The sequence below is a fragment of the Psammomys obesus genome, unplaced genomic scaffold (genome assembly GCF_907164565.1).
Source record: "Psammomys obesus unplaced genomic scaffold, mPsaObe1.curated_primary_1811, whole genome shotgun sequence".
Classification (NCBI taxonomy): domain Eukaryota; kingdom Metazoa; phylum Chordata; class Mammalia; order Rodentia; family Muridae; genus Psammomys; species Psammomys obesus.
In genome coordinates, this window is record NW_026596064.1 from 2,540,433 (window position 1) to 2,552,046 (window position 11,614).

Sequence of the window (11,614 nt, forward strand, 5' to 3'; positions counted from 1 at the left end):
ACTCTATAGAATAACCTGGGTTCAGTACATAGCACTTCACAAATCTTACCCGGTTCCCAACATGACTCTATAGAATAACCTGGGTTCAGTACATAGCACTTCACAAATCTTACCCGGTTCCCAACATGACGCCTTCGAGTAGACATGGGAGAATGGCTGTGGCTGTGGCGTCTGCGATAGTCTCGACTGTAAGATCTGCTCCGGGATCGTCTATGGGAGCGGGAACGAGATCGTGACCTCGTATAATGCCTTCTAGAACTTCTTCTGGATCTAGACCTACAAGACAACAGAAGTCTTTGAAGTTACAACTAAATAACTGAAATAGATATGCCTTTCAATTCTTTTATTATTCTATTCTAGAGTTAAACTAGATTATGTTCAAACGTAAGTTACAATTCATGATAAACAAGAAACAAGCTCTCTCTCAACATTTCTTCAAAGTAACAAAAGGAAAGGCTAAGTTAAAAAATAAGGTCACATTAAGTCAGCAAAAAGTAGGGAAAAGCTCTGAACCCTGAATCCAGAAGCACCAGGTAGTTTCAGTCTTCTGGCTCTCATTTCTAATACTGACATTAAATAGACCAACAAATAGACAGTGTCCTTAGTTTCTTATTAAACCACAAAATGGTCTTACCTAGACTCAGATCTGGACCTCGACTTGGATCTAGAACGCCTGGAATCTTCTTTGGAGCGAGACCTTGCAGGGGTATGCCGCGCAGACTTCCCTGATCCGTGAGCACTTCCACTTCTGGAAGCAGAACGGGATTCCTACATGCAGATGTCAAAAGTTTTAATTTGTATACTTTTGGGGAAACTTAAAAACAAATAAGCTTCTGTGAGATAAATGGCCAAGGAGAGCAATCCTCTTCCAAAGAGAAAATATGTGAGGGCAGGAATTGAGTATACCTGGTATAATAGTTTCATTGCTTCAACTGACATGAGTCAATTAGTTCTTTTCTTCCACCTTTCTGGAGCAGGGATAAGAATTATCTAACTCCACTCCTTTAAAAGGTGTCAGGCTGTTAAAGACCTGCCTAAGGGTTATATATTAAGGAATGCTACTACATAGACTTCGAAAGAACTTCAGTTAATTACGAAGCCTATTCTACTCCATCCAGTAAGCTGCTATCAATAAAACCCTACAAAAGTTTGTAAAACTTTCAAGTTATGGTTGGTTTTGAATGTGGGGCGAAAGCAGTAGGATAAACTTAAATTTCAAGCTCTGAAAGTATAAGAAACCTAGCTGAATGCAAAAACTACTTGATGGATAGAAAATCTGGGTAAGTTCTTGTTTTTACTGTACTTGGGGCCCTTCTTCAAAACTCAAGAGCAAACAAAGGAGCTAAGAACAGAGCAAGACAGTAAACTGTAAAAGTAGAGAAGGTGGCAAAGATCCATAGCCTTTTCTGGCTACACTGAGATAAGACAAGGCAAAATACAACTGGTAACTGAGAAAAGGTAGAAATTATATGTAAAGGGCACATTCAAACATGGATAAAATCAGAAGCTTATTGTCTAGGGGCCCAGAAAAAAAATTCCATAGATGCCTAAGCAAATTATCATGCACTGTTTTCCTGTCAAAAACTCCAACTAATTACCAGTTAATGGACAAACAAGACCTCTAAAAACTAAAATTTAAAACGCAAAGAAATGGCTAAACAGAACAATGACTTCATAAGCCAAAGGTTTGTGTTAATTAGTACAAGACACACATATACAGCAATAGAAATTAGAGAAAAATTCTACAAAGGCATCCAAAAACGGGGAGACAGTACTCACTATCCAGACAGTTAAGCTTTCACTATGACAAAGCATTTTAAGGCAAACTGAAAGGCATAGTCTAGCCAATGGTTCTGCTTAAGATACAGCAACAACAATCACCAAAAGGAAAGCAAAACTAAAATGAAAGACACTTCCAAATCAAGTAACCACAATGGCTCTCCCTTGACAGATGAATAGCCTGACCATCCTCAAAATGATAAAGAATTAACTTAAATTCTAGCTCCCAAATATTTTGGAATCAAGAACTGTGACTTACAGAGTAAGGGAAACAATTTAGCATCCCTCCTCCAAGCTCAGGACACAAAAAATATACACTTCATATACAACACAGAAGGGAGGGAACCTCAAGTAAAACGAATAAAGACAACTAGAAGAGTTCAGCTACCTAGGACCTAAATAACCTAGAAAATATTTGAATGACATATACACCAAAACATAGTGTAATGTGACAACCTTACCTCTCTATCAGACCTTTATCACCCCACAAATAACTGACTATAGATTAAAATAAGCTGTGTGTGAGAGCAGCTTCCTTTCAATATTAAGATATAGTTTAAGATACACTGCTGCTAGTGGGGAGACTTCCCAATTAACCAGCCACTGGATTTCTGTATCATATGTTCAAGCAAAACATTCAGTAAGGCAACTTACCTCACTTTCTTCTTAGATTAACAAATAAACAAAAATCTTACTGATAGTAGTTTTTGCCATCTTTACTTCACTACAGGGGAAAACTAATGTATAAGAGAAAACAGAAGTAAGGAACTAGAAAGTTAATAAAAAGCCTTTATTCCAATCCTATAAGAACACTTCACAGAACAATCAGAAGCTTTAACTGGAAACCAAATGAAGCATTTTGCCAGGAAAAAACAAAAAACACATAAAAGAGCTGCCACAAATTTGCCTAGGAATAAAGAGGTAGAAAATAAAGATTCCCCCTTTTAGACCGTTGCTTCTTTTTAAGACGCTTTACCCTGAACTGAAAATTTTCAGCTGTCTATCTGCTCAGAGATATAACAAAATTTGTAGCATGGAAAATTAGTCAACATAAGGTTTCTTCTTAAAATTCTAATAGGCTAAAAGATGGCTGAGAAAGCTTCTAAGACTTTAACCCAGCCTCCAATTCTATTAAGTTATGCCACAGATACAATTTTTGAGCAACAATTTCTTAGATTGGAAATGAACGGAAGCACCAGCATACAAAAGATTCCTACTTCTCTGTATACTGCCACATTGTTGGACTAACAGGAAAAAACAAAAACACTATCTCTAAACTTTGCAGTTAAGGTTTAAAGACGTTAAATCCTTCCAGCTATGTTGACCACCTTGAACCAGCGAAGAAAAAAATATGAAGGATTTTTGTGTGAAGAAATGAGACTCAACAGTGATGAGCTAAATCCAACCCTATACTAATCTTTAAAGCTTAATGCACAAACAACTCTATAAACCAGCCAAGAGAATGAATCCTTTAATTTCAAATTCAACTGAGAAAGTCATAAAACACTACAAAAGAACTATACTATATTCTAGATAACCAATGTCTAAAAGCATAAAATAATGCCAGAAATTCCCAGAAAAAATGCTCTCAAATAAATCTTAGTCATCATTGTAATTAGTGCATAACCTGCAAAAAAAAAACAGGTCAAGTTAAAAAAAAATCTTAAGCTTTTTCTACAATGAGAGCAGCTCAGAAGCACAAAATCTCTACCTAGAGCAACTCACAATACATAGCTCTAAACATGCCTTTAATATGTTTTTAAGCCCCACAAATTCAACATCAGAAAGTTAATGTTTTCTACGGTTCTTTGGCAAAGTCACCTTCCCTAATTCCAACTGCTATTTCAGCCCTCATATTCTATTCAGTTTTCTCTGTGAACAGAGCTTAAAAGCATCCCCAATGGTTCATAGGAGACTCCATACAATCCAAAGAGGAAAACAAAACAAAACAAAAAACAGTTGGGAAACGTCAAAATTAAAACTACTCAATTACCTGATAATTAGTTTTACAAAGCAACAGTTTCCCATACGAGATCATTGCATTCTCTTTGCGAGATACAGAAATTATGTAAAAAGCACAGATAAAAAGAGCATTGACAATAGGCTAATGTGTACCAACAAAACATGCATCCTTTAAGGTCATTTAAGTCAGTGCCTCCAATAGTTCTAAAAGACCAGACAACACTTAGAAAATATTTAAAGTTGCCATTGCTTTAAGATAATAACCTTTAATATTCGGCATGGAGAAGACAACTATTAGTTGTTTGCTACTGATTATGTATACTTGTTATTAACATTATGCTAATCATTTCAGTCAAAAACAAAGACTTTTTCAGTTGGAATAGCACACTAGAAGAAAATGTTTACTTTAGGATCATTATATTGAACTAAGGATAGAAAAGGCAACAAAGTACCAGCTACTACTACTCTTTAAATAAGCTATCATTTCACTTGCATGACCCATTTTTTTTTTTTTGAGGGAAGCTACTATACTTCAACAAAAACCTTACTAATTCAGTTGGAACAGGCATTAAACAGAAACAATATAAAGTATCATTCTTATTTGGCACATGTAGATCTCAGCATTAGGACTTAAGTGGTTGTAGCTTTCCACAAATACTATGTGGAACCTAATGCTTCCACTATGATATAAACAACAGTATTAGATGCTTTGCCTGGATTTGGGGGGGTTTAGTCCCATTATCATCCCAGTGACAGTCTTGAATTTTCCAGTAGAAAATACTCTACTGTACACTGTTCAGTATCAAAGCAGAAAATCAGTGCATTTTGAGAGTCCAAAGGACATTAAGTAACACCACCAGTTCCAACTCATACTCACTCATGCCCCAGAACCAGCAGCGTATAATAGATGAAAAAAGTCTAAGGGAAAATGGGAGGCCAATTACCCAGGATAGATAGCATACTACTGCCTGCTATTTGACTACAAATAGTTGTTTTTAAAGATTTGCATTTCCAGCATTTGACTAAGCAGTTAAAATTAAGAGTTATTACCTAATTTAAACGATTCCCTTGGAAGTCACTTCTTTACCCTGTATATATTTTCTTCTATTAAACAAATAATGCATGCATGTTTAGCAAAATATACAGGGACACATAAACAGACTAGTAATTACTTAGCGTAGTGCTTTCTGATTCCAGATTACTTCTTATCTTAACTTCATTTTTATTTCTTTTCTTCATTCTTCCGTTTCAAATTCTGACTTCTTTCATCTTCCCCACTTCACACAAATTGCTCAATATTCTACAAGTGGGACTTCTGGTCTGATAATTAGCATGCATTCTTTCTTTTACTTTTTCAAATTTCAGCTTCACTTATTCCTGAGCTTCAAATACTCATTTATAAAACTTGTCAAATGGCGACTTCCGCATTTTCCTTCTTCAACATTAACCTTAATAGAAAAAGAACAGGATGAAGAATATTTTAAAACTCCAGGATAAAATCCAGTGCCAAAACTGAAACTAGAAAAAAAAAATCCCTTTTGTCGTTGTGGAGTTAAAAAATACTAAATATGCAGCTCAAAAAACTGAAACTACATAATTTCCTGTTGGTATATGGTAATCATTTGTCTATTCCAAATAAATTTATCATGCTATGCTTATGGTGAATGTGAAGTGGGCTAGTTAGTGAACATTTACTGTTCATTTAACACTTTTTACAAACTAATCACATTTCACACTTATTGTATTCAAGAGAAAATGCTAAGTGTCAAAAGCACATCTCTAGTCAAAAAGTGACACATTTCAATACAAAGGTGCAAGAAAGAAAAGCACGGACAACTCATCTGCACAATCATGACAAAGGCTGGGGTTGAAGTTTACAGTATTGTGACTTGTACATGTAGGATAAGGAAATGTATTTAATGACACATTACTGTGTATTTTAAAAGATCGTTGTCAGACAATGTCAGCAAACCTGACAATTTGGATCTATGCAACCCACCCTTGGAAAATGTGCATTAGTGATTCTAAGAATAGTCTAATTATTAAATTTAGAACTAAAATCCTGATACTAAAAAGTTAACTACTACATGCCAACAGGTATAAAGAAAAGCAAAATAACTTGTCCAACAGTGGTTATATCCAAAGAACTTCTGTAGTAAATTTTACCCTCTATTAACAAAACATTATTCTGAATGTCCATAAAGGTGGCAAGTTATGAGAAAATTACAGTTAACCTTCTCAAATTATTTTTTAAAAGTCCACTTTAAAGCAGATTACTGAATTTTAATACAACACTGGAACACTGTTGGAACACTATGCAAAATACTGCCCATGTAAAACAAGTCTAATTTTCTCTTACCCTGCTAAGTATATTTCTGTATGCTGTCTTATTTCCTCCTATATTTTTTCTAGTAAAAAAATAAAATTTTCTTAAAAAAAAAAAGGCAAGTCTTTAAAGTATTTCATAATTACTGTTTCATCTAGAAACATTTTAATAGCTATTTAAGGGAGTCACAAAATAATTGGTTTTCCTGTAATATCCATCACTAAAATGCAATGGGGAACGTTTACTGGCAGCACAAATGTAATCATGGAATCAGAATGCCCAAGCAGGTTTCCTTAATGCCTGGCCTCCTTAAAGGTTATTAATTATATAAATACATAGGGCTTAGATTCAGAAGACACTAAAAGCTCTAGATGACACAACTTTTTAACACTGAGGCCACTTGGGTATTGCTTCATTAACACTTTCCAGGTCTTCCCTCTCCTATACTCTTCACTGCTGAACAACATTTGTACTTAGGTTTATACCTAGCTAAACTCAAACAGCCACTTCATAAAACTACAAGATCAACTATTGGGCTAACATACATTGGGTTGAAAAAGGATCCTACTTAGAAAAACACGTTACTAAGGGAGTAGTTTAATAAATGAGACAAGCGAAGAAAAACACTATCTTGCTACAGAAAGATCAACGCTAAAATAGATGAAGGGCTTTATTTTGGAGACAGTCTCATGAAGCCCAAAATGGTCTCCAATGACCTGATCCTCCTGCCTACACTTCAGGCATGGTGTCCTCTAATTTTTTCCTTGCAACTATTAGAAGGATGGAGAAAAACCCACACCTTAAACTTATGTTGAACAATACTTTCTGTCAAAAGCACATATATGCTTTTGGTTTGAAAGTTCTTATCTACTCCTATATAAGCACAAAAATTTTAATGCAAAGGAGCACCCCCTCTAAATTGCCAAGTGAAAATCTATGCCAATAAGTAACCTGAAAATAGTCTCCAAAACCCAATTCAGAGCAATGATTTGGGGGCTATAATTTGCTGTGGTCAATTTTGATCTGAAATTTAAAAAACACATGGTGGCAACACCTAATTCTGTATGGCCCACATCCTACAATAACCTATGTAAAGGCATTAATTTCTAAAATAATCACCATAACTTATTAGAAAACAACAGCTGCATATAAATGCTGATCAACCAAAAATGGTGGACACATACACTGTAGCTCTGATCATTAACCCGGCCAAATTATGAAGTCAAGTTTGAAAATAGTTATTTAGGTTTGTGGTTTTACTGAAGAGAAAAGGAGAAAAGCCTGTATAAACAAGACAAATTCCAGTAACACCTCTCTCAGTATCTGAATTCCTTTTCAAGCTTTCAACAAAACCAGTAGTACTTACCTTATAAAATCATTTGTAATTTCATCTTGAAAGTACCACATTCTATTCTGACAATATCCACACTAGTAAACATTCGTAATTTAAGCCAAAGAAAATGATTCAACAGTTTCAAAAGACTTATACCTAACCTGTCTAGTCAATGATAAAAGATATTGCAAACAATTTTCTCATACTTGGCATCAATCCAAACCTTTGTTAATGGAAACTATGTGTGAAGGCTGCGATTACTTTAGAAATAGAAGTTTTAGTTTTAAAAATGAGAATTTAAGAGATAGGGGATAAATATACATAATACACAAAGGCATCACAGGATTAAGCAGAAGAGAAAAATCGCAGAATTCAAAAGGCGATTTGATGGGACAGCATCCAGAGGCTACTCCTTGATTTAGTTAAGTGCTTAAGTTCCAAACACACAGTTTTAAAGAAAACAGCTACTATTCCACCAAAGTATTTATCTGCTAACTCCAAGCTTTTCAACCTCTTGGCTATTGTAGTCATAAAATAACCAAACAAAAACTTTGAAATTATCTATCTTGTACAATCCTGTTTCTGGGTTCTTAAGATAAAAACTCACATGCATAATCTCAAAGAGGTCAGAAATTTAAAGCTAAGTAGACAATCAAAATGCTTAAGTCTCATACCCCATACTGGAACTACTATTGGGGTCTCAAACATTAACCTCAAGATTACTTTACACTTCTAAAGAGTGGCAGTTTTTTTTTTCTTCAAAGAAAAGGTGCTTTGCAAAATGAGTAATTTTAGAAAAGCATTAGAAGAAACAAGATTTTTTTTTTTATCAGACCAACTTTAAAATGGGCCAATCCCCCGCCAACAAATCCTACAGGTAGCAAAGGATGAGAACACATATTTCGAAGAGAAAGAGAGCTAAGTGCTAACATCCATCCAATAAATTTTGTGACCAAACTAAGAACAATTTATTTCACACATTCAATTATAGTCTGCTTAGGGGGAAAAAAATTTTTTTTGAAGACTAAGGGGTTTGAGAGTGTAGGCATGTCCACAAGAAGACAAGTCATCCCAAGATTCCTGGGTAACTTAATTTATACTATGTACATTAACTCCAAGAGTTTATGTGTTTAAGGGCCTAGAAGTCAATGAAACTCATTTTCGGGTTCCAGAGATGGTTGGTTATACCAGGCATATCCAAGAATATTACTTTGAACATGACTTTTTACAGACTGTAAAAAAAAAAAAAAAAGGTGAACCAATCAGATGTGGCCATTCTACTTTGTCTGTGAATGAAATGCAGGGGCCTTGAGTCACCTTACATTGTCTGTGTGTGAGCATATATAGCAGGCAAGCATTCTCTGAGTTATACAACCAGCCCTTTTAGGGGAAAATGTTTAGTCTTGCTAATTTAGCATGATATCCTGAATTCTAGATCTTACCCAGGACAAGTAACTAGGATTTACAAAACCTGCAACACTCTGCCTGGCTTGCCCATAAATACTTTTAAACTTTGTCTCTGAACTTTTGTTTTGGCAAGCCTTCTTGCCAAGTTCAGCTAAGTCATTGGAAAGCAAAAATCACCAAGCAAAAATGTGTAGGTAGCTAAGTGTAGTGGCACACGCCTTTAATCCCAGCTCTTGGGAAGAACAGGCAGGAGGATCTGAGTTCAAGGCCAGCTGGCTCCACAAAGTTCAGGACAGCCAGGGCTCTATACACAGAGAAACCCCGTCTTGGAAACAAACAAGCAAAAGAACTGTAGTATATACAGGGCTGGAGAATTGGCTCAGCTAGTAAGAGCACCTACTGCTCTTTTAGGAGAAATGAGGTTCCCTTCCCAAGACCCACACCAGGTGGCTCACAATCCCTTTGGGCATCTGTGAGAACTGTACAAATGTGCCACTTAGCCCAGCAGTGGAGGCACAAGTCTTTAATCCCTCAGATGGCACAGGCAAGAGGATTTGCCTACTACATAATGCCAATTCTAGAGAAACCCTGGTCTCTCAAAACAATTCACAAAAAAAGTTTTTGATGTGTGTTCCACAACTTCCAAGTTTAGAAAGAGATCACTTTTTAAAGTCCATCTTTAATACTTCTCCCGCCAATCATGTAGCCAGGACTGCCGGATGTGGTGGTTCACATCTTAAACCCCAGCACCAGGGGGAGGCAGATGCAGGGGATGCCTGGGGTCAAAGACTAGCCAGGGTAACCCCACCTCAAATAAAATATTTTAACACACCAGAAGGGACATTTTACTGGTAGAAATAGAAACATCATCTCAAATTAACAGTGGTAACAATTTCTAAGCTTTCAAGATAGTACCCACTTTCCTTCGATTGCTTTTTTCCTTGAGTAACACGTGCCATAACTAACACTTTGAAATTTTTTCAGGGGACAAAAATGTCACATACCAATTTAATCCCAAGACAACAAAAAACTACTTGCTTTTAATTCTAAACACGGACCAATTTCAACTTCGGGAGGCAGGACCGTGTGGCCTACATGAGTTCAAAAGGATTTAAAAGAATTTTGGGATACAGTGTTAAGAGGCTCGCCCATCACGTGAGACTAGGTTCCATGCCCATTACCAGGAGAACAAAAAAATTCTCTGGCTTACTTCCGTACCTCCAATCTGTTTCTTTCCTTAGGAATGCCTTAAAATGACAAGGCGCACAATGATTGACACCGAACTTAAAAAAAAACTACCTTGGGGTAAGAAGCTCATCAGATTAGTTCAAATTATTCCGATTTGGTTCCAAGTTCACCACGGCAGAGTCCCACAATTTTCCACCAGCCGTTTTGACTTGTCCGGTTTCTGGGTAACTTTTTGTGAAAACAAAAAATGCCTCGAGGCGTTCGGGCAATTACCCTTATGGTGCTTCCAGGAAGCAGTTTTCAGACTGTAATTACTGGTTCCCCGAGCCCTATACTTGCCCCATCTTCACGTGACGGTTCTTTTAAAATCTTGTACTCTACAGCCACGCCACATTCGCTTTGTCAAGCCCCGGGACTGGGTCGGTCTAATCCGGGCCCGCTATGCACAATCCGATCGACCTCCGGCGGGAGCCGTCCTCGCCAACGATCCCTCTCCTCCACAACTCCCCTGGGAGGGGGTGGGGGCGGGGGATCCACCCAGCAGCCCCAACGACCTTGCGTTCCGTCCCGGTGGTCAGGACCCCGACGGGGAGAGAACCGCTCCGCCAGCACAAAGCCCTCGAGCCGCCGTCCCCCCTCCCCAGGGCCGGGAGAAGCCCTGGGCCGAGCGGCTGCGCCAGCCCCGCTCCCGGGCACGCGTGGCGGGCGCCCCTCCGCTTCGCCGCCGCCATTTTGTGCCTCTGGCAGCGCGCCCGGCCCGCGAGCCCAAGATGGCTGCGGCGCGGCTCCGCAGGAGAGCAACGGCGAAACGAGAGACGGCCCCCATCCCCCCACGCCGAGGGGACGCCGCGGCCATTTTTAATCTCTCCCTCGCCCCCCACCCCGCCCCTGTAACGTCCAACGGAACCGAACGACACCGGGAAAGGCCCGGCCGGCCCGGGGACGTGGCGCACGGCCCGCCGGCGGCCTCCCGGGCGACCCGAGCCGTCGTCCACCGGGGCCTCCGGCGCCCTGCGTCCCTCCTGGGCGTCGGACTTCCCGACACCGACTCCCGACACCCGCCCGGGGAGGCCTAAAAAGGAGAGACGAGGTGGGACCGCGGCCGCCCACGCAGCCCCGCGCGTACCCGCTCGCCGTAGTTCTGCTCGCCGCTGTCGCTCATGTCTCCGGGCTGCTGTCGCCGCTGCCGGCCTGTACCGAAGCTGTCACGCTCCCGCTTTCCTTACAGAGGCTCCGCCGTGGGCCCCGCGCGACGCCACACTTTGAGAGTCGCCCAGGGCAGACGCGCTCCGCACCGCCTCCGCACCGGTCTAACGCGGCCGGATGTGACGCCGCGCTCTTTAACCTGGCCCCGCCCACTCCCCCGAAGGCGCGCTTCCCAGACCGGACGTGACGTCTGCCGCTCCGCCCCGCGCTCGCGGCCCGCCCCTGGAGCCTAGGCCCGCGGCGTGGCGGGAAAGCGTGTCTCTGGGCTTGTGGCCGCCTGCCGTGGTCTCCGTGGGACGCTGTGATGTCACCAGCCGTGCCGCAAGTCGTTTCTGGAACCTTCTAGGGAACCGTCCCGGGCGGGAGGAGAAAAGAGATGCCTTCGCTCTCCTCCACGCCATTGTTCTGCCTTT

At 40.0% G+C, this 11,614-nt stretch overlaps 1 protein-coding gene across 2 annotated transcripts in view; it reads right to left on the bottom strand.

Moving 5' to 3' along the window:
- The window catches only part of Tra2b (transformer 2 beta homolog), an 18,921-nt gene extending 7,602 nt beyond the window's left edge, over nt 1-11,319 (bottom strand). For both annotated transcript variants that reach the window (XM_055624891.1, XM_055624890.1), the window contains exons 1-3: nt 11,122-11,319; nt 635-768; nt 114-276 (exon numbers count right to left, since the gene is read on the bottom strand). In XM_055624891.1, the coding sequence (XP_055480866.1) occupies nt 114-276; nt 635-768; nt 11,122-11,157 (333 nt within the window). In that variant the 5' untranslated portion in view covers nt 11,158-11,319. The remainder of the gene's footprint in view (nt 1-113; nt 277-634; nt 769-11,121) is intronic.
- Between the last annotated feature and the right edge of the window lie 295 nt (nt 11,320-11,614).